The sequence below is a fragment of the Xenopus tropicalis genome, chromosome 2 (assembly GCF_000004195.4).
Source record: "Xenopus tropicalis strain Nigerian chromosome 2, UCB_Xtro_10.0, whole genome shotgun sequence".
NCBI classification, from domain to species: Eukaryota; Metazoa; Chordata; class Amphibia; order Anura; family Pipidae; genus Xenopus; species Xenopus tropicalis.
Window position 1 is genome coordinate 80,478,457 of NC_030678.2, and position 22,776 is coordinate 80,501,232.

At 38.7% G+C, this 22,776-nt stretch overlaps 1 protein-coding gene across 1 annotated transcript; it reads right to left on the reverse strand.

The window, feature by feature from the left end:
- Positions 1 to 125: 125 nt before the first annotated feature.
- rhbdl2 (rhomboid, veinlet-like 2) lies at positions 126 to 20,318 on the reverse strand (the record flags this gene model as incomplete). The annotated part of the gene is given in 10 exon segments (NM_001016521.2): positions 126 to 365; positions 366 to 1,185; positions 1,945 to 2,006; positions 2,589 to 2,649; positions 3,286 to 3,386; positions 4,958 to 5,070; positions 12,486 to 12,634; positions 13,716 to 13,927; positions 19,730 to 19,843; positions 20,271 to 20,318. Coding segments are annotated over 7 exon segments (873 nt in total).
- Positions 20,319 to 22,776: the final 2,458 nt, after the last annotated feature.

The window sequence follows — 22,776 nt, forward strand, 5'->3', positions numbered from 1 at the left end:
GCAATGGTTTTATTCAATCCATTTTTTTTAATTTGGATTTTTTTAATAACTAAAGCAACATTCGCTTTTTTTGTAAAAAAAGAAATTGAGGTTAATGTAAGCATAAAAAAATATTATTACACAAATTTGATAAAGAAGTCTCTTAAAATCCATTGTTACATAAATCGTCTATTACATTTAAAAAATCCGAGTACAGTCGCTTTGTATTTAGCATGGACTTATTTTGTATTACTTTGGGGCACATTTAGGTGCAGATTTATCAAAATGTGGGTTTAAAGCTTAATGCATAAAAACTCACCCAAGTTTTATTGATTCCTATGGGATTTTAAAGCGTATTTATCAAATGGTGACTTCTAACTTTCAACAAACAAATGCAGACTTTTAAATAGAATACAATATTATTATGCTTTATGTATATATAGCACCAACATATTCAGCAGTGCATTACAGAGATTATACATCATTCCCTGCCCCAGTGGAGCTAAACAAATTAAGGCACCTATTATATTTACACACACTTGTGTTGCATAGCACTTCTTTCGATAGTTGTGGAAAAAGCTCTGGAATGTTGAAAGTCTGTTTTAGTAAACGCTTGTAAATATCAGTACTGAAAAAGCCCTTTTCATGAATTTTGCCGCATGACGCAGAAGAGTTAAATAAATTCAGAAAAAGTTGCTTAAATCAATTTCAGCAGCTTTGCAAGAAGCAAGAAGAACCTCATTGATGCGGCTCACACGTTTTGGTTGTGTGAATATGAAACTGATGTTTGTAAAACAGCCCATTCACTATTATAAGCACAAACTGGCAATAAACCAGCAAGTATCATGCTCAAAAATGGTTCTTTTTAGGCTAGGGCTGCCACAGTACTCCAGCGCTGTCTAGATCTTTTGCTGCAGTTCTTTAAAAGTCCAAAAAATGTATTATTGTAGCTGGCTATTGAAAAATATCAAGGTTGCATTGTATAGAGTTCTTGCAAAAAAATAATTGTCCTTCCCTTGATATACATTAAGGCGCAGGGGACAAAAAAATATTGAACAACACAGCAAAAATGACAAAGGCAGCGTAGGCAGCAATACAAATCCAGAATCTTGGATCTTTTATTAGATTTTTGTCAAAGCAGCTGAAAACTGTGTAACCAATAGACATTCCAGCCAGCCCTCCAGCAAAGTGGGCTACAAAGGAGACCTAGAATAGAAAAGTAAAATATAGGTACAATTAAAGAAATGTATTTACCTGCATTTAACTGCAAATTCTCACAGATGAAAAGATGGTAAATGTGACAGATACATAACATGCAACTTGGGATAGTTTAGATAGCAAATATGTTTAATATTTTTATAGAAGATTCCTTCCAAACTCTGCATTTTAGAAAAATATAGTGTCTAACCAAAAAAAAACAGTCTGTATTTGTATCCAAAACCAATATGTAATTCTTAGTCACTCCTAAACATCCCGCATATGTTTTTATTTTAGTCAGTTTTTCCCTGTACTCAACAAGTCAGCTTCAAAATCCCAGCATACCTGTGGTGAACAGGCATCTTAAAATATACACAGGGCAGCCAAATGTCTTACATCTAACTGGAAATTTAAATTTGCAACATCTCAACAAAATAAATAAAATATGATGCAGAAGATTAAAGTAGTATTGGGTTTAAGGCCTATACAGCTTATTTATCTACACTGTAGTAGTGTTTCTGAAGCAAATGTGCATATTTGAGGTAACTTGTCCTTTAACAGAACAATTATGAAACAAAATGTTTCACATTATTACATGACTTCAGCTTAAGAAAAGAAATGATAATTCACAAGATGAAGCCTAATATGATATTTATAGCACTATAAAATTTACAGCCTTCATGTATTAATTGTTGCTACAGAAATATAATATGGGCAGTTGGTGATATATTTTAGTAGCACAGTTTATACACATTTTATAAAGCATACCTTTTGGCCAGTTTCATGGGAAATGTATCTTCTGTACAGGGCAAATCCCACATCAGTTCCAACTGCACAAAAAAAGTGTCAAGTAAATGCCACAATAAACAGTAGCCTAAATTGAAAAATAGAAGTGGGACATGCCTCCTAGAGCTCACTGGAGAAACTGACTCTCCCAGCCATTAGGTGTAAGTAGTGTTAAACTGATGGAAATGCTCTGAAATCTTAAAGAATAGACTAGTCACTGCATTTTTTAATAAAACTTATTTATAGACTTATCAGAGAGAGCTGCAGTTAAGGTTGCCACATTCTGACTGGGAAAAACCCAGACAGGGGGCAGGACAGTCACAAGGGTGGGCAAATGAGGTTGGAAGCATGGTTGATGACATCAGGGGCAGGGTTATGATGTGGCGATTTGCATTTGCCCGATTGCCACTGTCAATTTAAAAGAGTCCTGCCCGATTTCCCTAATTTGGAACACCGGGTGAGGTCCGGGTCAAAACCAGGCAGGTGGCAACTCTAGCTGTCAAGAGGAGCATGCAGCTGCAGTACAACAAAATAAACCTGTAGCTACCACAAGAAATCTCCTAAATGCAATGTAGTGTTTAGTGTTAGTGACTTGCAGAAAACACTGGCTCCCAGGAAAAACTTACCTATGGTTATGATGACCAGAATCCTAAATATTCCAAATAAAGGTATCATGTCTTTGAAATTCTAAAGGTAACACAGGAAACACATTGATTCGAATTCACAGGATTCCAGAATATAACATTTCAACATGCATAACATTATTATATATATTTATGTGCTTAAATAACATGTTTAGCACAAGCTATTTATATTTTATTTCATGTGTGCAGGGGTAAGCAGAGGAGGCACATGCCTAGTATGCAATGGTGAGGGGGCTCTAGGCACACCTCTTCTTTTGCCTATTCCTAGTTCCAGGCCCTTTTCCCCCCCACTGTCTGCATGTGTGCTATCTTCCTTCCCTGTCTTCAGTACCCGGTTGCCGGTGGCATTAAAGGCAGGGGAGGGAGGTAGCCCACATGCAGAAGATGGGAGACAGGGACCCGGCAGCTCTCTTTGACATACCCCGGAATGCGCGTGCCTGTGCTGTCAAAACAGCACATTTAATTGACTTAACTGAAGGTTTTTCTAACATAAAACAATATCACATTAACAACTATATTTGAGTTTCAGTGCTTTAAAATAAAACTATCACGAACAATACTTTAAATTAGAATTTATGTTCAGTAAGAAGAAAATTAGTCAAGCATTGGAATAATTTTGAAAGGTACATTTTACGGTAATATAAATACTTAAGGGGACAGAGTACCTAGAAACACTCACCACTAGGACATTCATGAAGTATCCCCCAATCAAAGCATAGACACCCCCAGAAGCTCCAACAAGAGCAAGCCCGGAGTCAAAGACAGAACTTGCTAGAGATCCTGTAATATGTCCACAGGAAAATGTATAACACTGTTAGCTCGACAAAACAAATTGCAAAAGAAAAAAATAGTAGTTGATAACCCAGGGGTAGATTTTATGGGTGTTATTGGCAGTGCTAGTCATTAGTACATGTCATGGGGTTTTCCGTATCTCCATACCAAAGGAAAACTATATCCCCATTATCACCTAAATCAGCTCATATGTAAAACTCTGCTTTATCTAAATAAACCATTTTTATAAAAATATACTTTTTTTTTTTTTGTAACTTGAATTTTTTATTGAAAAGGCATTTTAATGGTTTACATACATTATTAAAAAGTAAATAGTAAAAAGATAAATAAAGGAGATGGGGGAAGGGGTAAGTAGGAGATCAGTTCGGCATTTGTATTGTTTTGAGATTTTCGTTTCTATAATGTTGCTAGTTTGATAAAAATATACTTTTTTAGTAGTATGTGCCATTGGGTAATCCTAAATTGAAAATTGCCATTCTAAGAATTAAGTTCCTCCTGGGATCATGGGATTCACAGTGCACACAAACAAACCAAGGCACACATACATGCTACGCCACATCAATCAATTAATGAACAGAATTCTGTCTTTTGCTCCAACACGTCTTCATGGGGAGACCATCACTAAATGGTGGATCAAGGGAAAGGATGTAAAAGGGCAATATTACAGTTTGGCAAAATTCTGTAACGTAATATAAACTTTTTGGAATAGGAATAAGATTGTTTTGCCTTCAATAAGTATTTTTTTTTTGGGATCAAGTACAAGGTACTGTTTTATTACAGAGAAGAAAGGAAATAATTTTTAAAAATGAAGCTTTGTGGATAACATATCCCATATTTTTATATGCTTTAGGTACAGCTGTTCTATCAATATGGGTTTAGCATTTTCAAGTGAATGTGTAGGTGTGGTAAAAATATTGCACCTGAGCCTGTATGGCTATAGTATTGTTGAATAAAACTGTGCAAGCACAGGGAGAACATATAAACTCCTTTGCAGATAGTCTCCTGACTGGAATCAAACAAAGAACCTCAGCACTGCAGTGCAGCAATTCTAATCACTATGCCACCATGCTACCAATACACCAAACATCTCAATGGAATAAAAAGCAGCATTAAACATTTCTGCATAAAATAGACATCTTTATAAGAAGCATGATCACATCTTTTGTTAGATTACTTTTTTATTGTGGTTCATGTTGTTAATGCTTTTATATGAACAGCAATTTTACACTCCTTTTTTGGAATATAAATTATTTTATACACCTTTTTATATGTCTTGACATATCCATCATACAACATTGGAAATTTAGCCAAGCTTAGAAGGGATGAGATAATTTTTTAGTAACATTCAAATGGCACTGCAGCACTGCGGCCCAAAATTTCCAGGGCACTTTACTGGGCAATACTATGTAATATGAATGTAGGGAATACATGCTTATTTGAAATAAGGTAGCAGTTAATAGTTAGTTTTTTTGGGGGCAAATCAAAAGTGGCACAATTTTCTTTCATTATTGCTGTTTCCATAGTTAGCCACTAGCAATTTTACAAGCATCAACACTGACCTCCGATGACTCCTGCCAAATATACCAGTCCAATTCGATGTCCCTTATGGACCAACTCTAGTGGAATTCCGAGTAAAAGCTGGAGAGCCAAATTCCCAATAATATGTTGAACTCTGTGAAGGCAAAGTGTCATTGCTCATTATAATGTCTTTATAATACAGGAAGGATCCATAACCAAAACCATAGACCATATTAGTAAATCTAACTACTAGTGACCATAGACAAATCATGTAATTAATTGCTGTCATGTCACCTAATCAGAGCTTTGTTAGTGGTTGCAAAGGAAGCAGACAGAACTTGAGGGAAGAGGTTAGTTATATAGTATCATAGTAGAGATTGAGGCTGGGGTAAAATTAGACTAGGACACTTGTAGATACAACACTGATGCTCAAGCCTATTGGTATTTCTCTCTTAACAAATGGAAAATAAAGTAAATTAGATATGTTTATAAAATCAAAATCTGCTGCTGAGCTGTCTGTCATGTAAGACAATGATTGTCAGATTGTCAGATCCATTCTCCGGTGTTTGCAACTGTATATATTTATATATTTATTTATTGCAATTTTTGTACCCCCAACTATACTATTAAGGTATCATAAAAAGGCACAGTGCTGTGCAAAGAAATATAGCTATATAAGGACATAGACATACAGTATATGCAAGCGAGAAAAACAAATACAATAAAAAAAGAGTTGGACTTTAGCGACCAAAATTTTACCTACATCTACCTACGATTTAACTGTAAGCCCTTGGCTTTGTGCAAACACAGCAATATTGTAAGAAGCAGAGAGGGAATAGTAGGCTGAAGTATTCTATTCTCTGACTAAATAAGGCTGACACATCTAACCAGGTTAACCAGTATGTGGTTCTTTAATCAGATAGGATACAGGATAAAATACAGCAAAATGATTAATACATACGTAAGCATGAATGTACTTTTAGAAGTATATACAATACACAAAAGTAAAAAACATGCAGCACTCATGCTGAAAGGAAAATTAAATACAAAATATAGTGGAGGTCATTTATAAAGTTCACGCAGCGCATATTTTTTTTTTCGTAAATAGTTGCGCATGTTTTCCCTTAAACGCTTACATTTTCCACTGCTGTGCCCGTCTTTTCTTTTTTGAAAAGTGAAATGCAAATTGCACACAAATATTTACAAATAAAATTGCAATTTGCATGAGCATGCCCTTTGTGCACATTTATCATGTGCGAATATAGTGCTGATTTTCTCTTTGAGAATATAAAATAAATTTGCAAAATTGGTTTAGCAAAGATTTTTTCCAGCACTAAAGCTGAGGCATAACTCGGCCTCAGACTGTTTGCATAAATATTCACAATTTGCGAATATACCATATTTAAAAAGCTTTAAAGGGGACCTGTCACCCTAAGAAATAATTACAAATTGTTTTCTTTTGTGTTTGTCAAGCAAAATAAACTTCAATTACACTATATACATTTTTTGAAACCTATTTCCTTCACCACTGGAATTCACCATTGCAGAAAACAGGCAGGCTCCATTTGTGGCAAGCTGTGCATCCTGCTAAAATCTTGTTTCTGTGCCAGTATGGGGGGACCTGATACCCATGTCCATGCACTGGTTACACAATTAGATGATGAGGAGGGAGGGGGAATGTGAGGAGTGCAGTGACATCTAAGAAGTTCTGAGCTGAAAGTGAAAGTAACTGTCTGCCCCACCCCTATGCCTAAGGCACAGAGGCGGGTCAGGCAATACATGATTGACAGCTGGGACTTTTAAATGCTTATATAATGGGTATAGATGTGTTAATAAAAAAAATTGACTTTGGGTTACATGTTTAATTTGAAAAGGACTTTTATTATACAGCTTTTTATGTCTGGGTGACAGGTCCACCTTAAGCAACCGCAAAAGATCCTCTGCACTCACCCATTATCAATATGTAGAAATAGGACATTAAGGCATTTCTGTGCATTCAGCTACTAAGAAATGCCCTCCCCCCCCAGACCCAAAAGAGGGATTGTTTGTCCGTACATTGCAATATACTTCAAGCTGGCCAACTACATCAAAGTCATCTCTTCTGGCCAGTCCTACACTGACTGACCTATATAAGTAATTTAAGATTAGTACTGAGCAAAGGGACTAAGTTTTACCGGCAACATTCTTGCTTATAAGGTTAAAACTCCCATTTGGTTGCCCTTTTATTGGCTCCATTGGGATCACCTGACTGTAGCTGGAAAGAGTGGGGGCTACAACATGGAGCTGGCCACTGCTCCTGTATAAACAATAACACAAGAAAAAGGGAAAGTTGTGCTCAACCACTAAATTGTAAACCATTAGGCGGGGGTGCAATGAGGTTGTGACCACAAAATACATATAAACAACCGCAAAAGATCCTCTGCACTCACCCATTATCAATATGTAGAAATAGGACATTAAGGCATTTCTGTGCATTCAGCTACTAAGAAATGCCCTCCCCCCACCAGACACAAAAGAGGGATTGTTTGTCCATACATTGCAATATACTTCAAGCTGGCCAACTACGTCAAAGAGAATAAAAATTTAACAATTATGTTTGCCCATTAAATGCACCAGTCATGTCCAACTATATAAATAAAAACACAGACAGGACAAATATGTTTACTGTGCGAATAATTCTGCGCTGCACACATTTTATACATGACCCCAAGTATGTCTATGAAGATTTTCATTCATCCAGGTCATGGTATATCTAGTATAAATAAATTTAAAGCAACTGGACTTGTTAAGTAATCATTGAAGACGTTTCACTACTCATCCGAGCAGCTTCTTTAGTTCAACTGACTGGTATGGGAAGTCCTCAGCATATATACTCTTCCACTAATCCAATCACAATGGCACTTTGTAACTCTTCAGAAAGGTGACATCTGAAACTCACAGAGGTGTGAATGCTGTGGAGTTACTTTGAAAGGATTACCAAAGTATCATGCAACTCTTCAAAGCAGGTGTTACTTGTTAGAGTTGCATGAATGGATGTGTGAAGAGTTCTGAAACTGCCGGGGTACAGATGTTAGAACAGCATTGTATGTAGCAGACAGATGGTGTCGAAGTCCCCCGCCTCTGTTAAGGGATGGTTTCTCCGCTTTGACATGAATGGCCTCTTTTACACCTCTTTCAAACCAGCGGTCTTCTTTGTCCAAAATTTGGACGTTGCTATTTTCAAAGGAGTGTCCCTTGTCTTTTAGGTGTAGAAATACAGCAGAGTCCTGGCCTGTAGTGTTCGCCCTCCTATGCTGAGCCATTCGCTTGGAGAGCAGTTGCTTTGTCTCACCAATGTAAAGGTCTGTGCACTCCTCGCTACACTGGACTGCGTATACAACATTGCTTTGTTTTTCCTTTGGTGTTGGATCCTTTGGGTGTACAAGTTTTTGTCTCAGTGTGTTGCTAGGTTTGAAAAACACAGGGATGTGGTGTTTGTTGAAAATTCTCCTGAGTTTCTCCGACACTCCTGCTACATATGGGATGACTATATTGCGCCTTCTCTCTGCCTCAGGACGGTTATTCCTTTTGGTGTTCCTGTTGGGCTTAGTTGCTCTTGTTTTGACAAACTCAGCCAGAAAAGGACGTGCTAGCCAAGGGGCTAAACTATGCAGTGACACCACAGCATATCCCAGTGGTTGAGCTCATCACAGCCACAGAATCTGCCATCAATAACAACCATATCAAGGTGGAGGAAGCAGAACAACTCAGACTAAAAGTGTCAGCTGCGTTGTCAAGTGCCAGAACACCCCCCTCTAACCTTACTACACAAGAGAGGAGAGCTCTCACATCTCTCAGTAAGGACCCGAACATCACCATCCTGCCAGCAGATAAAGGGCGATGCACAGTTGTGTTAAACACAACTGACTATCACTGCAAAATGACCTCGCTACTCAGTGATAGCAATACATATGAACCTTTAAGGAGAGACCCAAGCAGCAGTTACAAGAAAAAGGTGATAGATTGCCTACAACAACTTGAAAAGGAGGAAGCCATTGATCGAGCTTTATACCACCGCCTGTACCCCAGAGAAGCTACACCATGCTTATATGGACTCCCCAAGATACATAAAGATGGAGCACCACTCAGGCCTATTGTCAGCAGCATGAATTCAGTGACTTACAGCATTGCAAAATACTTGGCTAACATCTTAGCCCCATTGGTAGGTAAAACAGTGCATCATATCCAAAATGCCAAAGAGTTTGTCACCAAGATTCAAGGAGTCAAACTAGAGGCAGAAGAAACTATGGTATCATATGATGTCACTTCACTGTTCACATGTATACCTACCGCAGAGGCTGCTGAGACTGTAAGAAATCGACTGCAGAAAGATAACACCCTCAGCTGCAGAACGAACCAAGTATGTTTATTGTTAGATTTGTGCCTTAACACCACATACTTCAAATACAAGGACCAATTTTACAGGCAAAGACATGGCTGTGCAATGGGTTCACCAGTTTCTCCCATTGTAGCAAACTTGTATATGGAGGAAGTGGAAAGGAAGGCCCTACTCACATTCAATGGAACTACACCAAGTCACTGGTTCAGGTACGTAGATGACACATGGGTTAAAATCAGATCCAACGAAGTGGCAGCCTTTTCAGAACACATTAACTCAGTGGACAACAACATCAAGTTCACAAGGGAGGATGTCCATGAGAACAAACTTGCTTTTTTGGACTGTTTGATATCCATTCAAGAGGGGGGTATCTTGAAAACAGACGTATACAGGAAACCCACTCATACGGATCAATATCTGTTGTTCGATTCCCACCATCCGCTGGAACACAAACTGGGTGTCATTAGAACTCTACACCACAGGGCGGAAAGTGTAACAACTGATACAGAGTCCAAGGACAAGGAATGTAAACATCTCAGAGGAGCACTGAAAGCTTGTGGCTACCCAGACTGGGCCTTTGTCAAAACAAGAGCAACTAAGCCCAACAGGAACACCAAAAGGAATAACCATCCTGAGGCAGAGAGAAGGCGCAATATAGTCATCCCATATGTAGCAGGAGTGTCGGAGAAACAAACACCACAACAAACACCACATCCCTGTGTTTTTCAAACCTGGCAACACACTGAGACAAAAACTTGTACACCCAAAGGATCCAACACCAAAGGAAAAACAAAGCAATGTTGTATACGCAGTCCAGTGTAGCGAGGAGTGCACAGACCTTTACATTGGTGAGACAAAGCAACTGCTCTCCAAGCGAATGGCTCAGCATAGGAGGGCGAACACTACAGGCCAGGACTCTGCTGTATTTCTACACCTAAAAGACAATGGACACTCCTTTGAAAATAGCAACGTCCAAATTTTGGACAAAGAAGACCGCTGGTTTGAAAGAGGTGTAAAAGAGGCCATTCATGTCAAAGTGGAGAAACCATCCCTTAACAGAGGCGGGGGACTTCGACACCATCTGTCTGCTACATACAATGCTGTTCTAACATCTGTACCCCGGCAGTTTCAGAACTCTTCACACATCCATTCATGCAACTCTAACAAGTAACACCTGCTTTGAAGGGTTGCATGATACTTTGGTAATCCTTTCAAAGTAACTCCACAGCATTCACACCTCTGTGAGTTTCAGATGTCACCTTTCTGAAGTGTTACAAAGTGCCATTGTGATTGGATTAGTGGAAGAGTATATATGCTGAGGACTTCCCATACCAGTCAGTTGAACTGAAGAAGCTGCTCGGATGAGTAGTGAAACGTCTTCAATGATTACTTAACAAGTCCAGTTGCTTTAAATTTATTTATACTAGACCCCAAGTATGTTTCAGTGTGTTCTTTATCAAGTCGAAAAAGTCATTTTCTTAAAAACTATAGAGTGTACTTGCTGTAAAGAAATAATAAATAGAGCAAGCTTCAACATATGGATCCACCATACTTTTTTATTGTTTCAATTTCCACCCTTTCTTAGCAGGGGCACAACCTCCAACACAATAAATTTCAACTGGTCTTAGGTATGGTCAATTTCAATAAAATGTTTTGACACAGGTAAGCTAGGGTTGCCCAAATTAATTGTGAAAATACATTATTTATAAAAGCAGCCATCATGCCATGACCAGTGTTAATATATTCATTCATTGCTCAGCATTCAGGCAGTTGTTTAATTTTCAAATTGATTTTAGAGATCCACTCCACATTGCAGGTCAGGACCATTCCATTCAATAGCATACATATACAGAAGCAACCAGGCACTGTTCTAAGTACGAGAAAGTTCGAGAAATTGGCAATAGGATGCACAGATGACCATATTTTTCACCTCTGAGTTAACTTTTAGTATGACATAGAGAGTTATATTCTGATACAATTTGCAGTTGGGCATTTTTTTTATTTGCGTTTTTTAATTATTTTACTTTTTGTACAGTTACTCTCCAGTTTGGAATTTCAGCAGTTATCTGGATGTTAAGGTTTGAGTTACCTTAGCAACCAGGGAGTGGTTTAAATAAGAGCCTGATATATTTATAGGAGAGGATCTGAACAGAAAAGAAATAATAAAAAGTAACAATAATAATAAAATTAGCTTCGCAAAGCAGTAGTTTTTTGGGCTGCTGGGGTCAGTGACCTCCATTTGAAAGGTGAAAAAAGACAAAGAAGAAGCACATAATTCAAAAACGATAAAAAAAATAAATTAATTAAGACCAAATGAAAAGTTGCTTAGACTTTTATAACATACTAAAAGTTAACTTAAAGGTGATCCACCCCTTTAATGAAAGGAATGCAGGTATTGGACCCCTTATCTGGAAAGCAATTATGCAGAAAGTTCCAAATTATGGAAAGGCCATCTCCCATAAACTCCATTTTAATCAAATAATTCACATTTTTAAAAATGATTTCCTTTTTCTCTGTAATAATAAAACAGCCCCTTGTACTTGATCCCAACTAAGATATAATGAATCCTTATTGGAGCCAAAACAAGCCTATTGGGTTTAATTACTGTTTAAATAATTTTATTAGCAGACTTAAGGTTAGGGTCCCATACCTGTACAAGTGAAACACCTTTTAGGCACCACTCTTACTCTGATGAAGCTCCTAAAGGCATAAAACATATTAGAAAGGAGGATATCTTAACACTTCAAGAACCACTACATCTCAATTTTTTATGCCAATAATACATATCTTATTTTTGAAACACCTGAACTTTTGTTTAATTTATAAACTTTTTTAAATACCCATCAGCACCTTGCCAGTCAATAATCTCACATCAAATAGGCTCCTGCTGAAGGATAATCTATAGAGTTCTGATAACTTTTTTATTTTTGCTAACTCAGTCAGTACTTGATTTTCTCAATTGTCACAAAGTCAGCAGTGCACACAGGGTAACTTTAACAAGAGGGCAGAATTCCTCATGAGGCAACTTCGGACGACTTCGGAAACCTGAACCAATGCGTTTGCCATCCCACCAGCAAGACATTTCGGCGAAATTAGTTGCATGCGTTAGTAAAGATTTATCACAGGCAACTAATCTCCCTAATCAAAAGTTAATTTGTTAGAGACCATGCAGGGAGGCTCTTCATACTCACCCAGCATGCACCATCATGTACGATATAAATCTCCATGCCTCCTCTCTTTTATCAGGCCGATAAATAAAGGGGCTGTTCCAGACACCAGTATCCAGGGTGATCCACTGTTTCTGAGGCATCCACACTGCATAGTAAATAAATACTGCTAGCTAAAGAAAGAATTAAATGGAATGAATGCTATTATAAGTACCAAAACTTTGTTCTCATAAAACATTAGTATACACAAGCCTGTACAAGCCTATAGAAAGTAAAAAAAAGTCAGATTGATTGTTTAAATTTAAATTACATTTTATATAGGTAACTGGAAAATAATATGACAAGTATATTTGATTTATAGGGTATGCTTTTAAAACAAATGAAAAGTTCAGATCTTTCCCACCAGATAAACTTCAGCTGATTAATACGTGGTTAGTGTTAACTGTAAAATGAAGTAACACAATGTACAGAGTACAGAATATTCTATATATTGTGGCACAGTGAGGGATTTTGTGGGCAAGACAAGCAATATTTCTGTCAGCAATAATTTTCGTACCATGGTGATTGGTCATTTAGTTGTTCGGACAGGTTAGAAAATGTATGCATGTGTATCTGACCATATCATTGGGGGACCTACAATGCATTTCTGAGATGTCACTTTCGTGTGATTGTTGTCTGCCAATTATTTTATGTTCAGAACATCCTCTGGTTTGTTATTTATAGTACACTGTCCTATTTTAATCTAAATGTTAGTTTTAAATTGTTGCATTTAAACATATGGTCGATATCCAAACATTTGTTGGAAGAAGACTAAAATCCTAACGTGTGTGGCCAGCTTTAAAGGAGAAGGAACAGTTAAAACTAAGTAAGCTTTATTAGAAAGTTCTACATAAATACAGACATAGACACTCATATGATGCTCCTCTGTCAAAAGAAACAGCATTTCATTCCCTCTATTCTGTACAAATGTTATTCGGTATCAGACTTCCTTCTCTCAGCTCAAACCTTCAGGGCTCAGGCTTCAGCATGCTCAGCTTGTCCCTCTTTTCCTCTCTGCTGTAACCTGAGCCCAGAGCATAGAGATGCAGGCACAAAAGTGATGCCAGACCAAGCTAAAATGGCAGCTGCTATCTCATTTTGCCTAGTTTCATTTTTTCACTGAACAATTGCTTTAAAAGAAAATTATCAATCCCCATTATGTGGTCACATATTATAAGTGGCCAGCAAACACACACATTTTTCACCCAATCATACCTCAGCAATGCTGACTGAAATTATAAAGATTGGAGGGGGTAAGCAGTTTGCTCTTTCTAGGTATGTGTCTCTTTGGTTTGTGGGTAGTATCCAGTTGGAAATGGTTTCATGGATTTTGTCACAGCAGGTCTTAGGTGGACTCTCAGTTTTTGCTTCTTCTGTTTCATCTGGCCAATCTTCACGGGAATTCATAGCTTCAAGTTCCATAATGTCTAGAATGCAAGCAAATTACCCCAGCAAAGTGAACAGAGAACACTAAGCAAAGACTGGTATGTACAACAAAGGACCTGTCAACAAATCCCTTTAAGTTATCATATAATAGTTTTATATTAGCCTTGCAGCCCGCGACCCCACTTTGTGTGGCCCCCCCACCTGTCTGGCTGCTTTGATGGTTTACCTTTGTGTAAGCTTTAAATGGTATCAGCACTGAGATTAACTGGCCCCCTGCATGGTTCACAGCTCAGATTCAGGCTGTAAGAAACTGAACTGTTTAAACATATAATCCCCTACACTGTTCACACCTTTCAATCCCTGCATTGTTTATCCGCTGCATTGTTCACACCTCAGGCTCAGACTGTAAGCACCCACATTGTTCACCTCTTCACACCTCAGACTGTAGGAGCAGTGCCAGCATTATTAACTGTATGTACTGGCTGCCCTATGCTGCCTGTGTGTATGGCACACACAGGCAGCATAGGGCAGACAAAGCATGGCACACAGACAGCATAGGGCAGATGCACACACAGGCAGGGTAGGGCAGGCAGAGTATGGCACACACAGCAGCATAGGGCAAGCAGACTATGGCACACACAGCAGCATAAGCAGGCAGAGTATGGCACACACAGGCAGCATAGAGCAGGCAGAGTATGGCCCAGGCAGAGTATGGCACACACAGGCAGCATAGGGCAGGAGAGTATGGCACACACAGGCAGCATAGGGCAGGCAGAGTATGGCACACACAGGCAGCATAGGGCAGGCAGAGTATGGCACACACAGGCAACATAGGGCAGGCAGAGTATGGCACACACAGGCAGCATAGGGCAGGCAGAATATGGCACACACAGGCAGCATAGGGCAGGCAAAATATGGCCCACACAGGTAGCATAGGGCAGGCAAAATATGGCCCACACAGGCAGCATAGGGCAGGCAGAGTATGGCACACACAGGCAGCATAGGGCAGGCAGAGTATGGCACACACAGGCAGCATAGGGCAGGCAGAGTATGGCACACACAGGCAGCATAGGGCAGGCAGAGTACTGCCTGTGTGTGCCTTACTCTGCCTGCCCTGCCTGTGGGAGGTGAACCTGGCAGGGGTTTGTTCTGGAAGTTTGTTATCAGTTGGAAATAGCCATTAAATGGTCCCTAAGGTGTTTAATTATGTGTTGGGGGTTGCTGTGCTATCCCCAGGGGAGGAGGAGGCATATGGATGTAAGGGTGTGTCGTAATATGACATAATATAATTCTTTCACATATGAATGATGGTTGATATCCCTGCAGTGAGCACCAACCATTTGGGTTTTTGCTGCGCTACCACCATTAATGTGGGCATGGTCTTGTGATAACAAGGGTGTGGTTTGAAGTTGGTGCAGTTTAAAAAGGGGGAGTGGTCAAAACTGGCTTCCACTAGCGGCCCATCACTATGTATGCTAGAGAAATTCTGGCCCTCGGCACCACAGAAGTTGTACAGCACTGAATTAAGGCAATGGTTTTCAAATGATTTTGGGTTTGACAACTTGTTACTGATCTAATATTTGGTCATTTGCATATTTTCTGGATAGTCACAGAGCAACACAGCTGTATCAGTAAGAGAACGGGTTATAATAGGGAGTTACACTGTTTTGTCTCTGTTTATTAAGGGCATGCATACACTTGCTCCTTCCCTAGGGGGCATGCAGTACATTCCAATTTATTTTTCTGTGTTTAGCCACTCATGATTGTGGCTAAACTCAGGTCACCATTAATTTCGGTATATTACTCCCTTTCGGGAGGGCTGTCCAGGTCAAAACTCCCAGCCTGATTTTCCAAATTAGTGGCGATCGGTATGTCATAACCCTGTCCCTATGTCATCGTCCACACCCATGACATCAATTGTCATGCCCCTCTGTGACGTCACTACCCCCGTCCCTGCCTGGGTTTCCCTTTTGTTGGAAGGTGGCAACCCTAGCTCGACATTACTAGCAATTTGGGTTTAAGCAACTGTTTGCTGCTGCTGAAGAAGTCACCACAGTATTTTAAAGAAAATGGTAAACGTGCTTTCTGTGAAACTAGCCAAAGCAAACTGAAGAAGTTAAAAATACAAATACTGATAGCTAAGTAAAATCAAATAGCAGACCAAATCTATAAAATTAAATTTGTGTTTTTCTATGTAACGATTTGTGTAATAAGCACACCCCCCATGCAGTAATAGATAACAGAGTGAGAGCAAATGCTGAGAACTGTGTTGAAATCCTACCTTGCATTGGGTCCTACTTTAAAGACGTTTTCAGGGGCAAAAATAGTGAAAACCAGCCTTTGTTACAGGAAATACTAATGGTTACTATGGGAGCATACAGGCAGTCAAATGTGAATGAAAATGACTACACTGTGTAATAGAACCCAGAGTTACTAAAATTAATCTGTAACAGGAAATGCCTTAAAGTAGGCTGTGTGATTATTTGCAAGGCAATATGGATGACCGAGTTAAAGAGATACTGTACTTACACATGAATAGAAAAATGTATAGAAACATTTCAGTATAACTAGGAATAAACAGCTGCAATCAGCTTTTTTTCTGCCCCCAGCCCAGGGCTACTTGCCCCTTATGACGTCATGACATAGTTGTGGTGCCAGAGACAGTTCTGTCACTCATGCCGGATGATTGGTAATATTGACATCCTATCAATTTTCCACGTAAATATTACTTAAAAGGTTACTGAACTGTTATAATCACTGGAGGGTGTCCAACAAATTGGCACCCCTCAATTATGAACCCCTTGTTCCTCCTTTAATTTGGTTGTTAACAGTTCTAAGATAACCTTAGAGTAATAGAGTAATATCATTTGTTATAGCTAAATGTAGGTGCATAAAAAATATATATAATGATTTTGTATATATAATGATTCTTTTGTGTGCGTGTGTCACCACTAGCCACCCCCCCCCCACCAAGACATCCAACAATCCTCCTGTTCCAGCACCATCAATATTAATGACAGAATATAGCATCTGTACTTATATGTACAAACCCTTGACATCTGCCAGCCTTTTGCTTGTATACATATCTCAATGCCCATTCTGCAGACTACTCCACTGCCAGCAGCCCACAAGAATACCATTAAGTTCCTGTACATTCTTATTGGCCCTCTGTGACAACTGAGGTAGTTTTTCTAAGTGCCATAACACTGACAGAGAAAATTAATGTGATTATATACCCAGATATCACAGTCAGCTGTTATGAGTAACTGTGCATAACAGCATCGGCTTACTGTTTATGCATTGAATACAGTGTAATGTAAATTAAATTAGTCACTTATATCTGATCATGTTAAATCTGTATTACAGGGAAATTGGTGCAGCTGTCATTGTGTGCCTGCAGCAGCTCCCTGTGATAGCATAGGTACATTTTCTGGCTGCCATCATGTATGGCCACTGATACTGTACCCATCTGTTCAGCTTGTAGGTTAGTTGGTTAGATACCATGAATTGGCCACCAGTATTTGCAACCTTAATGCTATCATGCAGGACTGTGGAGTCGGAGTCGAGGAGTCGGAGGCAATTTTGGGTACCTGGAGTTGGAGTCGGCAAAAAATGAACCGACTCCGACTCCTACTAAATTTAAATGGGAATAAAAAAAAAATAATAAAGCAAGTTTAAATGTCCCAATTCACAAACAGTCATAATTAATTACTTCTCTGCTATAAGAATAAAGCCCAATGCACGCAGTGCATAAACGAACACGTTGAGTGACCATGAAGCATGCTTATCATTGACTGTATGCTTCACTAAATGGGACGTAACGCAAAGTTAAGGTGCGGCAGCTCCACTGCGTCGTGTTCCTCTGTTACAGGGACACAATGCCCACTGGGAACCCAGCCTAACTCTCACTGATAACTAATTAAGTAAAAAAAATTTGCAGGACTAGAAATACTTGTATACGTGAAGGGAATGGATAGTCAATAGTTTAAGACTGAAGCTTTAAAACATTTGAATAACTGCTGTAATTCAGCTGTAATGTTAGCTTAAACTTTAAACATGACTATGGGATTCTAGGGAAATCATTAGGAGTAGGAGTATAGATAAAATTGTCTATCAGTTTATTATCAGTTCAGTTGTTTAAAAAAAAGTATAAAATACATTAGCATATTGAAAACAGAGGAGTCGGAGTCGTGGAGTCGGAAGTATCAGCAACTGAGGAGTCGGAGAATTTATCTACCGACCTGCAATCATGTATGACCTTTTCTCTGGCAGTGGAAAAAAGAATGGGCTCCAAATGGACCTGGAATACCACAATTTTCCATGTATCTCGAGTCCCCCATGAGTTAAGAGGGGTGGCTATAGAGTTGCCATATGCTTGCTGTGTATTTCTAGGCAAAATCCAACTAGTGTATGCACTAACAGGCAGATGCAATTCCTGATGTTTCTTAAAGGAACAGTAACACCAAAAAAAAAAACAGCTTTAAAGTAATAAAAATATAATGCACTGCCCAAGACTGGTAAAACTGGTGTGTTTGCTACAGTAACACTACTATAATTTATATAATAAGCTGCTGTGTAGCCACGGGGGCAACCATTCAAGCTGGAAAAAAGGAGAAAAGGCACAGGTTACATAGCAGATAACAGACAAGTTCTGTAGAATACAATAGTGTTTTATCTGTTATCTGCTATCTGCCTGTGCCTTTTCTCCTTTGAATGGCTGCCCCCATACTACACAGCATCTTATTTATATAAATTATAGTAGACTTTTTGAAGTAAACACACAACTTTTACCAGTGCAGGGCAGCAGCACATTATATTTTAGTTACTTTAATACACTTTCATTTTTTGGTGTTACTGTTCCTTTAAGACCATGGGGCAGTTCAGAGCATAATGGCTATGTAAGACATAAGCCTAAGGGCAAAGAAACACAGGGCAATTAGTCGCCACGTCTATTTAAAAAGACGCAGCAACTAATCTGTGTAGCGGAAAACGATTAGTCGCAGCGACTTGTATTCTGCTCTATTGCATAACAGTCGCCTCAACTAATTTACATAAAAGTCACCGCGTGTCTTCGCTCTAAGCGTGAATCTAGGATCCCTGATATAAAACAAGATAGGGTTTTTGTTGTTTGCCAAAAAAGTAACAGTCACATTACTAGGTAATGGATTCCCCTCTGCAAGCACAAAAAGTCTTTCCAGCAGTACAACAAAACTTTTTCCCTAAAACCATTTTGCTACACTACACAATATGACACAGTGTATTCAGATAAATGTAAACAATGACAGCAGTATGCTTTTATGTAAAAATGAAAAAGTAAATACATTACTGCGCTCCCATGCTTTGGCTTTTTATGCATTCCGCAGCACAGGAACTCGGGAGTTAAGAGACCCCATTCTACACTATAGAGACAGCTCCAATGAAACCATAGTGAATGCTGGACAATATATAGCATTACATCTGTGTACAGCATTTCATTGTGGTACTGTCTTATGGCTTTTTAATGTGCTCCACCTTATGGGAAAGCATATAAAAACTCCTGTGTATAGGAGCCCTAATGTTATCATGCAGGGTATTGGAAATCCATATCAAGTATCATTTGTTGAAAAGTGCCTAGCAATAATGTTACACTGAAATAACAAAACAAGGAAGTGGCCAGGTCTTTTCATAGATCTTTTCTCAAGAGACTCTAGTAATGCAGATTCTGTTTGGCTGTACGGCTCCTGTTAAGACTCATCCAAAGCAATACATGCTCTTAGTTTGCCAGCCATGGTCTAAAGCAGATGACTTACTACACACGGTAGAGCAGAGAATTTGGTATGGGGAAAAAGACAAGTCTCACTTACCTGCGTTTTGTCAAGACCCCAGACTTGTGTGCAATACAGTGCTGCCGGTTACTGTGGTGGGTGTGTTAGTTACTTGAGATGATTCCTCCCACGCTTTCTTCCTCTTCCTTTAGGCTGTGTTTAGAGAATTCAAAGCTTGTAATTATACCAGAGTCGAACTGCTATTCACATGTGGCGCTGAAAGACAGTTTCAGTGCAGTTTGTTCAAATATTTGCTTTATTATTCAACTGGACTAAGCTTTTCCCATGTTAGTATGCATTTATGTTTAACCAGTTCTGAGAAATCTACCAGCTTCTAGATAATGTTGAACTACAACAACTACTTTTCTAGTTCACAGGGCTCATTATTATTATCCTTTATTTATATAGCACCAACATATTTCTGAGTGCTTTACAGAAATTGTTGGTTATTTGCATCAGTCCCTTTCACAGTGGAGCTTACACTGTCCTTATCACATATACACGCTATGGCTGATATTATCAGCCCATTTGCCACTTAACCTGCCTGTATGTTTTTGGAACATGGGAAGAAATAGAGTACCTGGAATAAACCCATATAGAAAAAGAGGGCCCACAATGACTTTCAAAGGTGTCCTGTCTGACTTGTCTGATCCTTGTAGATGTTAAAGTCAGGGGAGGTACCATTACTCCCGAGGTCTGATTAACATGTAACTGCTGGGATCCTTGTAGAAACTAATAGAGAGGAACAGTTGTGAAGCAGACATGTAATGCCCTCTGGGGCTGATGCAAAAGGGCAGTTGTTATTGTCTTAAACAGATACTGAAACCAGAAATAAAACCTGTTTTACATCTATCATAACATTGTGTGTTTGCATGCTATTTATAATTTTGCCATAAAAGTATTTAATCCATGCATTTATATTACCTATCTGATCCCCCATGTTCCTTTATGAGGGGGCTGCCATATTTATCTGTTAGTATTAGAGCTATAACTGACAGGCTGAGAAGGGACAGTCAGGTTGACAAAACAGTCAGGTTTAGGAACTTCAAGTAGCAATTACTTACAAAAGCAGACTTATCAGTTAAAAATTATCAATATGACCTATAACTTGTAGTGGACATTAATATTTTCAAAAGTAGTTTTTTAGTGTCAGTATCACTTTAAGACTGGAGATTATCCTGTTGAATTGATTGATAGAGTGACTGCTTACTGTGCATCACTCCACTTGTGTGTGTTGGATTAGTTAATGACCCTGCTAGTATTTAAACCCATAACTGAGTATCATGATGCCACAACAAGAGCAGGGAGAGTAAACCAGCAGCCCTCTATTAGATGTACTAGAACTGTAACTAACTAAACCCCTTTGGTAATCATTGAGTGAATTGTAGCATGGGTTTGGAGGCAGTTGAAGGCATGATATACAGTATACCATTAAGTATTTTCTTTTTCATTTTGCCTAGGTAAATAAAAGGCTTCTATACCTATGCTGCTGTCTCTTTCACCTTTGCAAACGTACTTGGTGGGCTAAATTTTTTACCTATTTTGTCGCCCTTAGAAATCAGTTGACTGTGTCAGTGTAGTATGGCTTTAGAGAATTCAGAATAAACTGCACCATTCTTCTTAAACATTTATTAATAATCCAAGCAGTATAAGGAGTAATAAAAGCTAAAGGTTTGGCTGGAGATGGGGTGTGTTTTGTCAGCACCAATGTGCAACTTCTGAGTCTTAAAAGCAGTACAGTGTTTTGTATATAAAAGAAAAAATGCTTAACATTTATAATAAAAATGGAATATATTTACTGAATGAATATTATAAGAAAAATACAAATTTAGGCAAAGGTTATAAACCATTAAACAAGGTAAATTTGATTTAAGTTATATATCCAACCCCATTATGCAAATAGAGCTCATAGAATTCAGCTGTGACCCATCAAACAGTTACAACAGAAGACTCTCAGCTAACTAAATGCTAAGAAAAGGTATTGCTTTTAGCTGGTTTCTGCCAAACCTCATGAGGTTCAGCATGTTATTAAATGCATTTGTGTATTGAAGCTATGAATCTAAAAAGAGAACTAAAAAGTGGAGGGAGTGATTGTGGCAAAGTGGAGGCGCAGCTGTGGAGCATATGGTTATGTGGTTATTTAAAAAAAGAAACTTTCTTAAATTTTTTCTGATATGTGGTGCCATTGTTTCAGTAGAAATCCAAACCTCACATATTGTTTTTAGCAATTTTAATTAATAAAAGGTTATTTTAAACACTTTTCTTACTACAGAAGAAAATAAAAGTGATGTTTAAGACTATCAGGACACGGGTTTATGCTCTGCTGGTGAAAAAGCTCCCAACACTACTATGGACATGGAAAGAAATTTTTATTTATTCATTTTTTTATTAATGAACACAATCCTGGATTGTGGATCATGTGTAGGCCAGGGGGGACAAGCAGAAAATGGCAGATATGGATGGGTTCAGGAATATATGAAAGATTAGAGGGAGAAGGTAAGAATAGCAAAAGGGAAATAAGACAGTGGTACATAAGGTTACATAGAAGGTAAGTGCGAAGTGTATGTGGGGAAATGCAGAAAGCAATGGTACATTAAAAGAGGACGCTTTAAGAATCTATGGTGCTGGAATAAAAGGACAGTAGTGCCAGCCATATATATATTACTTTCTTATTGGCTCCGTTAGGGAATATGCAGGAAGAAGGACGGTGGCACCAGTATTTATGTTACAGGTTACATTAAATGGCACACTGATGTTTTAGCTTACATGGTAACATGCATGTGTGACATTTCACAGAGACAACCAGAACACAACATGTTCTGCTGAAAAAGTCCTAAAGGGGATCTCAGAGAAGTGGTGCAGGTCTTCCATAGTCCTGGATGGTAGTGGAAGCTAGTGAAGAGATTGGCACTGTGGCATGGCAGAGGAAGAGTGGTTGTTGAGGTTTATTAGCCTAGAGGGTGAAAGACAACCATATTTAATTAAAGATAATGCTGGGACATCCAAGTAGAAATGTCTGATAAACAAAAAGATCTGTGTTGAGATTAGGAGAAATATTGAGTTGCTTTCAATTTAAACCAATACTC